The sequence below is a fragment of the Triticum aestivum genome, chromosome 6A (assembly GCF_018294505.1).
Source record: "Triticum aestivum cultivar Chinese Spring chromosome 6A, IWGSC CS RefSeq v2.1, whole genome shotgun sequence".
In the NCBI taxonomy this organism is placed as follows: Eukaryota; Viridiplantae; Streptophyta; class Magnoliopsida; order Poales; family Poaceae; genus Triticum; species Triticum aestivum.
This window is the reverse complement of record NC_057809.1, coordinates 2,374,325-2,389,013: the sequence shown is the minus strand read 5'-3', so window position 1 is coordinate 2,389,013 and position 14,689 is coordinate 2,374,325. Positions and strand designations below refer to the sequence as shown.

The following is a 14,689-nucleotide window of genomic DNA, read 5'->3' as shown; positions in this document are numbered from 1 at the left end:
ATCAAGCTTACTTTAGCCGGAGGATAAGATTGTATGTCCGAGTGGACGAAGACCTTTCGAAGATGTTCAGCGGACCGAGAGTGTCTTGTAGGAAATTTATCCAGGGGTGACCAATCAGTCTGATCTTGCGGCGGTAGTCCCGCAATTTGAAAACTCGCGCGCGTGTGGGAGAGGTTTCTTCACGACTAGTGGGGAAAGTGGGAGCATATCACCTTGATTTTCGCTCCGAACTCCCCGAGCACCCACCGTAGACGGAAACTCTCCGAAATTTTCCTCGTCCTCACTTTTACCATGATTTTTTACGTCATGGACGGCCCAAAGAATGTCATGCAGGTGCGTTTCTGGCCTGCCCAGGATGAAAAGCCCATCTTATGTCATAATTTTTTGTCATAGAAGTAGGAGCCCACCACATCTACGATAATACGTGTTTTTGTCACAATTATCATCATAGAAGTGTCATAACCATGATAGAAAAAGTTTTCGTTCGGGCCATAATGTCACAGATGTGTCTTTCTTTTGAAGTGGTAGTTCTCCTACTGGATTGGTAACCTTACTTCTTAACCGAGGAAAATACTTATCTCTACTATACTGCATCTCCCTTCCTCTTCGGGAAATAAATCCAACACAACTCACAAGAAGCAAGATGTCAACGACCTCGCCCAATTGGAATGTGGCCTGGAAGGGCCGGGCTAAAGTTGATGTTGCGGATCTGGCAACTTCTAGAGGTATTGACCAATTCGTTCTTGGATTATATCCGAGTGATTTGTAGGCTAACGTTTATCATTGATGCATGTCTTGCAACACCATTAGAAGTGATCCAGGTCGAGGATGATGACAAGACTGACCCCTCCAAGTCCCAAGCGCAGTGAACGGGCGCCGACTGCTACCATAAGCGTCGTCCAAGACGTTCCTCATGGCCGATCGAGCAAGGCTCCGAATGCCAACGTTGGCACGGGGCCCATGGTTCCAAGTGTCACAACTCAGAATGGCGTCGAGCTAGCAGTTGCTGCCCCAACTCCTCGGCCAGTGCTAGCTCCATTGTCTGCTCCAGTCACCTTTTTTACTATGCAGAGGGTCCCAGAGGACCAGGTGGGGGCAAGCAAGGAAGCAATGATTAGAGTTGAAGTGATGAACATGCACTTGCAAGAGGCGTGTGACGGCAGTGAGGCCTTGAAGACCAATATTCGACCAAGTACCAATGTGTGTAAGATTTTTCAGTCAGAATTTTCAGGTTTTGGTTTTCCTTTGTTTGCCGAGTGGATGATTGTGTTTCTGCTAGTGGATTTTTCACGGAGTACACCCACTGGGTGTTTGCTTTGGCCAGTTGGGGCCTGCTGAGTGCACCTACTGGATGTAGTCCCCGAGACTGCCGTCGACTGTTTGCTATCGTCGGGAGTCTTAGAACTTAGGATTTCTTTGAATGTTAATTTCACTCGGATTTCTCAGAGTTTGTCAGAGCCAAATTATTTCAGTGGGTGTTGTCCCCGAGACTGCCGTCGATTGGAGGCAATCAGTTGGAGTCAGTGGTGCCGTGTGATACGGCAACGCCTTGAGATGCGGCAAGAGGCGACGGTGGCTGGAGAATGCGACGGGCTGCTCGTTCTGGTTAAGCCAAGTGATTTGTCCAAGTCCTAGTTGGTTAGTGCTGGACGTAGGCGTTCATGGAGATAGGAATTTGTTAGTTGCATGCAACACCCACGGCGAAGTTTGTTTGTAGTGGCCGGTCAAGATTAGTATACTAGTCATCTTGGCCCTGCAGTGATTCTAGGAGGTCATGGACGTGCGTTAGTGGTGTTAGGCATTAGTGGGTGCGTGCAACTCTCTAGTCCTTTGTATATATAGTGCTTTGAGTAATGTGAAAAGAAGCCGTGAGGGCTGTGGAAAAATGTAGCACTTGTGTCCACCAAGGAGAAGACCCTCTTGGCAAAGCTAGTTGGCTTCCTTCCTTGGTATATGCGCGCGTGTGCACGCGCGCGAATGTGTTCTGTCATTCACAGAGTGTGTGTTCTTGAGACTAAGGCCCTGTTTGATAGCAAAGTATTTTTGAAGTATTATAAGAATACTACAGTTTTTGATATTATCAAAGTTTTATTTACAATGAGCTGTTTGGTTGCCACTAAAAACTGTAACTTTGATACTGCAGTATTTACTAAACCATGCATGGATTTTTCTCTGCACTAAAAAAACCCTCCGGACCTCTTTTTTTAAAACAGAGCAGCAGAAACAAACGAGGGGCCGCATTGTTATCTTCTCCACTATTCGCAACAATTCCATAGCTTCCATGCCGCCGCTGCCACTGCTTTGTCGTTTTTGGTGTTGTCTCCCTCGATGGCAAATTTGTACGAGGCGTCTTCTTGGCTCGCCGCTGCTACCTAGAGGCCATGGCATGTTTCCACGGGGGGTTGTGATGGATCGCAGCTACTTGGATGCATGGATCTCTTGCGTTCTTATGCATGTGCATGATACGGCCAACTAGGTAGGTAAAAAACGCGCTGCTCTAGCGCTGTTCCTAGGCCAATCTATTGTTGGATGCAATGGCTAGCCAGCTGACAGCTAGAAAACATGCTTGTTTGCAGTGCTAATAGCTAGTCAGCTAATTTAACATCACGGTACCAAACAGGTCCTCTGTATCACGAATACTCCAAAATACTCTGTTACATCAAAACCGTGGTATTGTGTAACTACTGACAAGATTATTGTAGTTCCCAATACTTTGGTTTTTATACTACTTTGCTATCAAACAGGGCCTAAGTGAGAAGATGAGAGAGCTTTGAGAGTTCCAAGGAAGAAGAGGTGCTGTGAGTGGCAGTGCCAACAGTTTTTAATATACATAAGAATTTTTTTAAATATTATATCGAGATTACCACGGGCACCCATTCCTTATGAAACTAAACACGGCGTACAATAGTCATCCAGGTTTGATATCCTAAAACTACAGAATATTTTGAAAATTTTCTGTTATCTCCTGAATGCTGTATCATATAGGGGTGTGTGGCACCAAGAGCCCCAAATCCTCATTCACATGTTTCTTTGTTTAACATTAAGAGAAGATGAATGTATTCATGTACCCATGAAAGATTTGAGCGTAAATTTTGTAAAACACCAATCTCTGAATGAATTCCAGTTTTTTTATGCTTTCCATAAAATATGAACACCAAAGATGGTGTGGAGTGAATTAGCTTAATTTGCTCCGTATGTATATAGACATATTTTAGAGTGTAGATTCACACAATTTGTTTCGTATATAGTCCATAGTGGAATCTCCAGAAAGACCAATATTTAGGAGCGGAGGAAGTAATAATTAAGCCCAAACTTCATTCTATTTTCCTTGGCAAAATGGACAACAAATTATACCGAGACCAAATCTTCCAGTTGTGACTGTCGACACCAATACATATGCAACATTAACAAAATTGAAATGCTACCATGTTTATGTAAATTTCAAAATTTGCAAACTTTATAAGTAATGAATCTCCTGGTTCATTAGCCCATAGTCGAGAACCAACTCTAAGCAACATATGTAGCCATCGGCCGCCAAACTACACATGCAAAAAAGACATCCGTACTAGTAATTTTCCGGGCGGGTTATGCCGGTATGGGTGGTCAAAGCCCAAAGCATGGTGATGAATTCCCCACCCTGCACCAGCAAGCTCTCGTGCCCCATCACGTGATCCTCTTTGCTTGATGGTGCGATGTAAACGATGAGCTCCGTCCACAGGTCGGCGAGCAGCTTCCATGTCTGCTCCCACTGGACGCCGCTATCCCTTAGAGCTTCTTCCTTCAACAAATTCCCCAGCCTCGCGCCGTTGAGCACCACCTCACCCTCCTTCCATTCTGTCATTGTGGTCGCCTCCGCCACCTTTCTGATCTGGTCGACCCTCCAGCACCAGCACGAGAGGTAGTAGCTAGCACAGCCAAGCGTGCGCTTGAGTTCCGCCTTGGCGGCCTCAAATACACGCTCCGTATTGTCCGGGTTTTCAGGGAGGAGATCTGGGTGGAAGGCCACTAAATAGGCGCAGTACCTGGACAGACTCGTGGCCACCGTGTGTGAGTCCTTGCTCTGGTTGCGATGGGGAGGGCACGCCTCTAGCAGCGCAGTCGCAATGTGCCAGGTGAGGATGACCTCCACGATGCTCTTGCTCTTGCACGCTGCCAAGAGATCTGGTCGGTCGGCGAGTGCTGACTTGCCATTACTGAGAGGGGCTCCATCACAGCAGTGTGCCACGAGGGATTCAACGATGAAGTGCTTGGCTTTGTTTGGCACGGGAGCTGTTCGGAGGAGTAGAGAGAAGATGGACGGTATGCTGAGGACGAGTGGCCACCGGAGGTTTAGTAGAGAGAACTGCTTGAAGCTAATGGTGGGTTGGCTCATCTTGCTCTGTACCCATAGGAAGCTGTAAACAACGCCACTGTACGTTGGGCTACTCTGCCATTGGGGCTTCGCCACAAAGTTGCAGAGCACGGACACCATGAACCAGTCTGAGAAAAGGAAGACAATGAACTCCCATATCTCCTCGAAGAAGAAGATGACGAAGAGGAGGAAGGTGATGAAGAAGTTCATTAGGGTGAAGAAGGCTGGTCTCCAGATCAGGGCCTGGAAAAGGAGACACATGGTGCTGCTGACGATGTCAGACGAGAACGTGTAGTTGTCTGTCCTGATGTGCGCGAATGCAAAGCTTGCGTCACCATAGCCGCAAAGGATGACGGTCAGGATGCACAGGCCGAGCACCACCACGGGGAGAAGGAAGTAATTGGCGAGGAAGAAGAAAGGGCTGGCGAGGACTACGGGGATGACAGAGTGGTAATACTCGCAGAGGAATTTCACCTCGTCGTTCATCATCTGAAAAAGCGCCTCCGCCGCGCCCTCTGTCCTATCGCTGTAGATGCCGTTGAAGAGTAGGCCACGGCACTCACGAGTCTCGGCATCAGATAATGGAAGGTGCTCGAACCTCCGCCGGAGAAGCTTGAAAAGCGCGAAGGAGAGGCACAACCTCTTGAGCCGCGGGCCTTGATCGAGGTTGGTGCAGCAGGCATGCTGCCAGATCTTTCCAACGGTGGCTACGGTGTCATCTGGGGAGACATTCTTCAGATAGTAGCCGTCTGGGCTGGGTTGTATAACCAAGTCTTCTTCACCCATAATGACCAACTTGCACCTCTTCAACATGGCCTCGCCTCCGCCACCATGGTTTCCGCTAGCCACCATGCAGTGCTCCACGTAGACGTCTGTTGACGGGGAACCATGCTGGTCCTGCTGCTGAAACAAAACGCGATGAAAGAGTGGTCGAAATTAATGCATACGTTGTGCATATTTCTGTATGAGTTTAGGATTTCGGGTCGACTGGTTGGCCTATGCGAATCAATACCTGAGATGATACATCTTGCTGCATTATTTGTGACATGTAGGAGGTGATGAGGCGCGTGTTTTTGCCGTACGCATAGGATCGCTTGCCAATCTCAGTGAAGGCGATCCTTTGCACCACTTTGGTGGCGCAGAGCACCCAAAGGACGCCGAAGACGGCCTTCCGGCCGACTCTCTGGATGTTGAAGAAGACGAGGCTGCCGAGCCACACCACGCGGCCAGCACGCTGGATGCTGCAGGAGTAGCCGTGCATGCGGACCTCTTCCACTTTCTTGCGGAGGAGCTCTACCAGCAGCATCCAGATGAGGATCATACCGGCAGGTAGCGAGAGGTCGCCGGTGGTGGTGTCCTGAGCCGCGGAGCCGGCGTTCTTGGACTCGGAGAAGAGGTAGGACATGACGGGGAGGAAGAGGGAGAAAGAGGAGGAAAGGAAGAGGCGGACCTTGGGGTCAAGGGTGGCGCTGATGCCGGAGAAGCGGCTGAAGAGGTTGAGGTTGAAAGAGAGGCCGACGAGGACGAACATGATTACGGAGGCGGACACCACGGATGACTCATTGCTCGTGTTGTATGAGGACGTGAGGCTGCGGACATAACTTAAGATGCCCTCCTCAGCGTTGCAGAATTTTTTGACGACATGGGCACGGGAGGTGGCCATCGTTAAGTTCTAGTTTGCGCCCAGAAGTGCGTCCATGTATAGAAATATATCCCTTTGCTGCGAGACTATTTTTGATAGCATCGCGTGGTCGCAGAGCAACCTCCAGCTAGGTTAGATTCCCTCGATCCATCGAAAGCATGCCGTTGCTCCTGATCACGTACTCCCTCTCTTCTCACAATTATTAGTTATAGGTTTATCTTTATCATAAATCAAACAACTTCAAGTTTTGCCAAGTTTATAGAAAATATATCAAGATCTAAAACACGAATCATATATACTCCTTCCGTCCTTAAAAAAGTGTACCTCCAACTTTGTTAGAAGGTCAAACTATCTTAAAGTTTAATCGAGTTCGTGCAAAAATATATCAATGTTTGTGAAACCAAATAGGTATACGATGAAAATATATTTTATCATAAATCTAATGTTAATAATGTTATTGCATAAATATTTATGTATTATTGAATAAATACGGTCAAACATAAACAAGTTTGACTTTTCAATAAAGTTGAAAGCACACTTTTTCAAGGATGGAGGGAGTACGTAGTATAAATATATATTTTATGATGAATCAAACGGAACTAGTTTGATGTTTCAATTAGAGTTGTTTTCTTTTGTTGGGTAAATTCAACAAATATCACTACAATAAAAGGAATAATTGAAACGTCACTACTACTAGGGCTGCAAGAAAGTTCGAGGCTCATGAGCCGTTTGAGATGGAGTCATCTTTTGGCTTGACTTAAGGTCGACTCGAAAAGAAATGAGCTAAGTATGAGTAGTTTATGTAGCTCGATCGAGAATCAAGCTCATCTTGAGCAAACACTAAGTTGCTCAATTTTAACTTGATATAATATAATTATATTAAATAATCCTGATATATAGTTAAAGAAAATAGGATAATTTATTGGTGTCATATATGTTGTGTACTATTTTTCATTTTATCTACTACTCCCTCCGTTCCTAAATACTTGTCTTTCTAGGCATTTCAACAAGTGACTACATACGGAGCAAAATGAGTGAATCTACACTCTAAAATATGTCTACATACATCCGTATGTAGTAGTCATTTGAAATGTCTAGAAAGACAAATATTTAGGAACGGAGGGAGTAGAAAACATGGAAGCTTAATTAAGAATGGAAAAAAATTGGGCTTCAATATGGTCTATTATCAGCCATGTGTTAAATATCCTACTATTTTGGTACCGTCGTTTACTTCTCTTGCTACTTCATCCAGGATCCCTTGCTACTAAGTTATTGTTATCAGTTGCGAGAATAAGTCAAACAACCTTGAAAAACATTGTATTTATCATTGTTTTGATTGGCATAATATTCTATAGTTGTTTCTTATGTTGCGTTGTGGCATTTTTTGAAACATTGCCTTAAATTATTTGAAAATTACGTTATTTAGCTCGCAACTGGCTGGAGATCGACTTGAGATCATTACAAGCTAACGAGGAGCCACCTTTTATAGATCGATCTTGAGCTTTGCTTAGTTTGAGATCCCTCGTATTTTTGCATAAGTTGAACTGAGCCTAGTCCAACTTGCTCGAAATAGACTTGTTTGCGGCCTACTTATGACAAAGGCTAAATCTTATTGAACTTTCTGAAACTTGGCAGTGCTATTTTCATAAGTTATTTTTCCTTTCGCAATGGCGTTTCCCAAGTATTTTTTTTTCAAAAAGGAGGATGACCCCAATTTATTAATTATTCATAAAGACCTTACAAAGTAATACAACAGTAATTCTGAAGCCACCATCTTAGCAACATAAGTCACTACTCCTATCCACCACTTGATGAAGGGGCACCGAAAGTCCGAGCTGAATACCAAATAGACTTCAGACTGAAGCCTAACATCTAAAGCCGGAGGCCCCAACCAAGCCATTGTCTGGGTCCAGGGCACACACCGGTCAGACGCACTCACAGAAATTCAGCTGCTTTTTGTGTGCATGTCTCGTTCTTGTCTTGGACAAACACTCTGGCTAGACCATCAATAACATCATCACCATTTGTTTGTGTCACAATTGTTGCACTATTAATTCCGTGATGGAAACATATCTCTGAGAGTGCTTCTCCAGCTCATGCTCTGATGAAGCTTCCATACTTGTTATCATGAATGAAGATGTACACCATCATCCTAACAAAATCTTCTCCGCCACAACCGCTTTCCTTTTTGATAAGAACAAAATCTTTGGATCTGCCGCTTTCAGTATTATCGATGTAATATAGTTTTGAGAGAATCCAGATAGCTCTTTGCTGCAACTCTTCATTACATTTATTACAACCAAGAATCCTCCGCAGAGTGTTGATTGATTTTTCACAGCTTGAGATTTCATGACAGATTTTGGCCCCAGTTTCTCCGGGAGCACTGGTTAATTGGATCATCACTTCCATTGACCCCTCTATATATCATACCATGCACCATGATCATTGGTGGTGTGATCGAGTAGGTCAGAGGTGACCGGCGCCATGATCTTGGAGACCAGACCTCTAGTGTCACTAATGACTCTACAATTGCTTTCATCCATTGCAAGCTTCCGGGGGATAAACATTCCATGCAACAACATTTCCTTATAGTCTGTCCGAACTTTACTGTCATTATAGTGTCCGTTTGGTGAAGGGGGCGCAAAACGAGCACGTAGATTCCAATGATGTTCATACTCGTCATACAAACAGTCTCGATGATATGGCTCAGTTATACTATATTGTTCAAACATCCCGATGAGGGAAGAAATGTGTTGAATCCCCCAGGGAAACTCGTCCTACTTGATTTAAATGCAAGGCGCTCCACTATCGTCGTAGCCTGGTTCCTCCTCTCTCTGTCATGTGGGCCTCTCGAATCTAGCATCTCTAATAGTTTTTGCAGTACGTGTGTGGACGATGATGACAATGTTCCATTAGACACCATACTTGTAAGTCCCTTGTACGGGACGCTCCAGTTTCCTCTCCACCATGCATTGGTTGTGTACAACATCTCCACCACCGAAATGCATTCAGGAGGTGAACTGGAACCAATCATACCTACGGCAGATGTAATTAGGCTCCTTCCATTCACAAATGATGGGTCGTTCTCACATCCAAACCTTGTTTTACCGAAAAAGGCTTTCGCCCCGCTTTATAGATAAAGCCCAACAGCCAACAAAGTTCGTCCACAACACACACACACACACACACACACACACATGTCTGACACGGCAAGAAGTCAAAAGGGTTAATGTTGAGGGCACAGCTCAACAAGCCCTGAAAAGCAAAAAAAGGCATGCACACGGAGGGTGCTGCACAACATCTAGCCTGGCTCCGGTGGTGATGGGAGGAGCGGGGGCGCAAACACTATAAGAAATCTGTTAATACGTGACGGTCCTTAGCCGTCACGGAACAACCAAAAACTGTCATGCGTGTCCATGCTTGACGGACTTGAGATCCATCATGTATATCGCGTCATAATTTGACATCATAGCTTCCATGACGGTTCTTGGCCGTCGTGGAACTGCCTCAGGCCCGCCCAAGCCCACACTAGGCTGTGACGGAACAGACCGTCATGAACCAATGCCACGTAGAATTTTCAATTGACTAACTGGAATGACATGGCTACCTACATGGACACTATTTTCGTCACAGAAACCGTCATGGATTTAGGATCAATTAAAATTTGGTCCCGTCCGTTCCTTCAGCCCAATTTTAATCAAATACACTTTTAGCATAATGTGTTCCGTAAATCATAATGCCAATTTTGGACCAAATCACTCAATATGCAACCATCCATAGGTATCTACAACATATATTGAAAAAATCACTTAATGTGCTACCATCCATAGGTATCTAAAACCTAGCAGTTTAGAATATCCTCCATGAAATGATAATATACAACATATATTGACAACATATATCACACAACAAGGATTAGGAACCGGTACAATCCAATTTACATCAACAACACATATAAACTACTAAGGTTGTCACTCGTGTTCTTGTCGTCAACCCTTCCTGATGGCAACTATATGTCTTGGCGGATTGTGATGGACAGCAACATACCTACCATATTCACAACAACATTAGACATTTGTAGATATGAATATATAGTAGAAGAAATATAAAAAACAAATTACATGCTTTCCAAAATCCTTAAATCTTATTGTGCCTACAAATGAGAATAACAAAGTATTTAGTATAAAACAACAATAAATTGACTCACTAATACATGTGCGTAGTACACAAATAAACGGGTTTAAACCTCTGTATTCTTATTGTAGGACTGCCACAATGTAACTATGTAATTTTCTTCTTAGATTCGGATTAAACTTATTTCTGGAATACATATTCACGGGCTACAGGAGACAAAAAGGATAGAAAAAGAAATGCCTAGGGAGAAAACCCACCAACAAAATAATGCACATCATTTGTAGACAAAGAACAGTAGTATGATTTATGTTTGTCCATACAGTAGGTTTTTGGTTTTAAAGGTCACAGATAATGCTCAGTTGACATTTCAGATTATATCTGGAAATTCTGTACATATATTTTGAAGGTAAAAGCTGAGTTTTTGCCGAGTTCATCTTCATATACCATTATTATATATACACCGCCAGTCAGCAATGAGGATTGGTTTTAAATTTCTCAGATTTGAGAAGTAACCCCTATTTACTAGAATGCAGTTTCAGCGTACTACTGACTCTTGAAACAAGAGTTGGAGCTATCCTGTTTACATGAACGCCTGATCCAAGCGAAAAGTAAACAGGCAAGAAGGCCTACTCACAATGTTACCTGCCTGATCCAATCGAACATTCAGTTCTAGGTGCAATATAGAGAAAAACAATATTGCAAAAAACTTGAAAAGCATGGAAGCATCATATATATTGTGTATCAAATTTTTTAAAGCTACAAGTAAATGGGACACTAGAGTAAGGATTCCTTCTTATTACGAACAGGAAGAGCAAAGAGGTTGTGTCTTACTCTTTGTCTCCACTAGATGATCACTTGTTCCATTTATCCTCCATCAACGAGAGCTCAAGGAATGTGACAACAAGGATCTAGTGCCTCTTCCGTACTAGCAGCATTACTGGGACCATGAGGAACATCGCTCCCAGCATAACAATCACAACCGCAGTGCCTGTTCATATAGCATGACATGCGAATAAGTATAGCGTAATCTGCAGAATGCAGAGTGCAATACAAAGGTTCAGCTCCACTTGCTTTTAGGAGTTTACTGGTATGGCATAATACACATATACGCAATACAACTTCCAGATTTACCATGAGATTTAGGAAAAAAATATTGGGATAGTAGATCTAGTAATAACTTCCAGACACAAATTTTAAACATGACGGCATACAAATGCAACACATATTCTCTGGTTGCCTACAATTGCATATAGACGATTGCCAACAGCTGCAGCACCTACCTTATCCCTCTCATTTCAACAAGAGAACAACTTTGCTCAAGCCTAAACAACATCGAATTGAGCTAATTGAGCCCAAACAACACCAATGCCCTAACTAACCATGGATCAGGTTCAGCTCAATGGCCACAAAACAGTGTATGCCACAGCCACGGGCTCATAGTAGAGGAGGGAGGCAGAGATACAAGTGCTCACTAAAGTGGTTTGTAGATGATGCAAGGAACACAGTGCAGGTCGGTCACCACCAGCGCGCAGCAGAGTGGTGCTGAACCTTTGTATTGCACTCTGCATTCTGCATTCTGCCATACCAGTAAACACACTCTTCATTGAACAGAAAAATGTACACTTGCACCAGCACATGAACCGAATTTTATCTATCAACCAAGCTTAAATGATTTAGTCTATTTCATAGCTAATTTTCAAGTAATGGTTCTTTTCTTCCAAGCAAACCAACAGAAGAGTTCAACTCACTTGAAGTGATGAGCACAGGGACAACTCATTTGGCAGATCTTCTATCAAGTTCTTCGAAAGATCAAGTTTCACCACATCACTTGTCTCCCCATCTGCAGGGAGTACATTGGGCACACCAAGACCACTCAAATTCAACTCCTAGCAAAGTAAATTGACATCAAATCAGGGGCTACAGTCGGAAAATCAGATAATCATTTACTATACCAGAACTCAGCTACTTGGTTTTCTCAGCCACTTCAAAACATATGATAAACTCAAAGGCAATGTAAAAGAACACAGCGCATAAAACACAACAGTGAATTAGTTACTTTTACCACAATGGCTCTGAATTTAATCCTTGAATGGTTCAAGATCCATGTGAGAAAGTTCATAGGAAAAGGTGATCGACCTTATGGTATTGCAAATATGCTAATAATCTAAGTACCTTTGAAGATACAGATAATCGTCTTGCTGCAGAAAACTGATAGACTGCCCAATTTAAATTAAAATGGAAACAAAATTATGATCAAGTGCATCACCTATGGTCAGGAACTTAGTGAACATGTAAAATACTTCTGATAAGAATAAGAGTTACGACGGCGAGGCCAACTGTTATCAGGGGGTAATGCTAAGTTGCTAACTAGGCGAACTACAGCATCACGTGACAAGAATGGGTACTGGAAATCTATATTAACTCATGTTCTAAAACTTTAAATTGTCCAGACCCAAATCATGTGCTTGTCTCGGACCCTGCATATAATAACAACAAAAGGCCAACATAGGCAGAAGTCCTTAGTCACAAGCAACAGGAATTACTCCCAGATAAATACCATAAAGCTATAGAATTTCTTAATTGTCAGGTGATTAGTGTATTCATGTCACGCCATTGCAGCAACAAGGTTCAGATAAAAAACCGAAACAGAAACGAAGCATTCCACTATTCTTACCCCTGTGGAGAGAAGTCGCTATGACGGGCAGTGAAGTAATGGCGCCACCGCACCTCCCGTGACCTGCAGAGGATGAGCTCCGGTGACCTGCAGCAGAGGAGGCGGTCCTTTTCTCCCCTTCGCCACTTTTCCCGTGCAGCATTCCCATTGCCGAGGGCGTCCACACCGTTGTCGTACCCTCCGGTCGCCGGCAGATGCAAGTCAGATGGGGGGAGTATGGCAGCGGGAGGGCCGATGCTGCCAAGGCGCTCGCTCGCTGTAGCCGCGCTCTTGGGCAGTCCCTCCAAACAGGGGCTCGCGCATCTCCGTGTGCACTAGCTATGGCCGCTTCCGAGCGGCGCATCTTATTGCGCACCACGTTGCGGCGGCCAGCGGCGCGTCTCCATGCACCAAGGTCGTGGCGGTCGTTGGCACGGTGAAGAAGAGGGAATGTTGTATTCCCGCTCGACCCGCAGGGAAAGGGCGGCCGCCACGCCCCTTGAGGAGAGGAAGAGCACCGGAGATCCTAGATCGGGCGTGCAGGTGTGGATGAGGTAGATGGGATCCATCTATGGGTTAGAAGGGGACCTAGATCCACGATGCCGGAGGGAGGACCTCGTCGTGGCCGGCGAGGAACGACGACAGAGGGGTGGTGGTGGCTGGCGTCGCTGGTTGAGATTGGGGGCTGCGACCAGATCCGGGGAGAAGGAGCCCCCGATGGAAGCATGGATTTCCGCAAGCAGGTCACGGAAGTTGGTGTTACACCACTGGCCCCCAACAGTCTCGCGGAAGCAGGACCAGAGGAACTGGGCCGTAGGGCACGAGAAGAAGATGTGGTTAGCATCCTCCATCGTGTCGCACAAGGGGCACATCCCGTTCCCAGGTCCATTACGCTTACGGACCTCCACGCCCGTTGGGAGGCGGCCACGAATCTATCGCCATATGAAGATCCGGATCTTCAAGGGCAGGCGGATATCCCAAATCAAACTAAAGGGTTCGGGAGCCGTCGAGGGGGCGATGGCCGCGTAGAGGGATTTGGTGGAGAAGCAGCCGGAGGGCTCAAGCCGCCACAAAGTGACATCCGGGGAGTCAACGCCGTCCATAGGGAGGAGGGCGATGTCCTGCATAAGGGCGTCCCAGGCAGCAACTTCGGGAGGGCCGAAGGGGCAGCGGAAGGCGAGGAGCCCTAAGTCAATAAGGGCCGCCTCGACAGAGATACGAGGGTCAACTGCAATTGTGAAGAGCATAGGGAATCGCGCGGCCAAGGGGGAGACCCCAAGCCATCGGTCAAACCAGAACAGGGTCGAAGATCCGGTACCAACCGCTATGGAAGTGCCAATTCGAAGCACCGGAAGCAGCTGGACGACGGCCTGCCAGAACTGGGAATTGCCCGAGCGCTGACAGAAAGCAAGGGGCTGTCCACGAAGATATTTGTTCTGGATGATGGTGAGCCAGAGACCTCCATCGCGATTGGCAATGCGCTAGAGCCAACGAGTCAGGAGGGCTATGTTCATGCGGCGGGAGGACAGGATCCCAAGACCTCCCTGGTCCTTGGGTTTGCAGATATCAGGCCAGCTAACCATATGGTACTTCTGCTTATCTCCCTCTCTAGCCTAGAAGAATCTGGATTGGTACTTGCCGATCTCCTGATGTAGGGTTTCATGGAGGCTATAGAAGCTCATGAGGAACCATAGAAGGCTAGCCAGCGAAGAGTTGATAAGAATCACCCGAGCAGCCTTAGACAGCCAACACCCTTTCCAGGGTTCAACTCGATGTTGAATACGGGTCACCGTAGGGCGGAGGTCCGCCACGGTGAGGCGCGAGTCACTAATGGAGATCCCCAAGTATGTCGTGGGGAAAGAATCCAACCTACAATTAAGGCGATCCGCGATGGACTGTGCTTCCTCAG

General features: G+C 45.6%; 1 protein-coding gene and 1 long non-coding RNA gene across 3 annotated transcripts; both read right to left on the bottom strand.

The window, feature by feature from the left end:
* Positions 1-3,295: 3,295 nt before the first annotated feature.
* LOC123131523 (uncharacterized) lies at positions 3,296-6,014 on the bottom strand. Its single transcript, XM_044551173.1, has 2 exons — positions 5,364-6,014; positions 3,296-5,251 (listed from the first exon to the last, which is right to left on the bottom strand). The coding sequence occupies exons 1-2, from the start codon at positions 6,012-6,014 to the stop codon at positions 3,566-3,568; spliced, it is 2,337 nt and encodes a 778-aa protein (XP_044407108.1). The 3' UTR covers positions 3,296-3,565.
* Positions 6,015-9,725: 3,711 nt separating this feature from the next.
* On the bottom strand, positions 9,726-13,514 carry LOC123129891 (uncharacterized). 2 transcript variants are annotated; one of them, XR_006463685.1, is made up of 4 exons: positions 12,802-13,514; positions 11,876-12,013; positions 10,959-11,115; positions 9,726-10,040 (listed from the first exon to the last, which is right to left on the bottom strand). It is a non-coding gene; the product is annotated as an uncharacterized lncRNA (long non-coding RNA). The 2 variants fall into 2 exon arrangements; XR_006463684.1 differs by lacking the exons at positions 11,876-12,013; positions 12,802-13,514 and adding an exon at positions 11,507-11,658 and having other exon boundaries at positions 10,959-11,155.
* Positions 13,515-14,689: the final 1,175 nt, after the last annotated feature.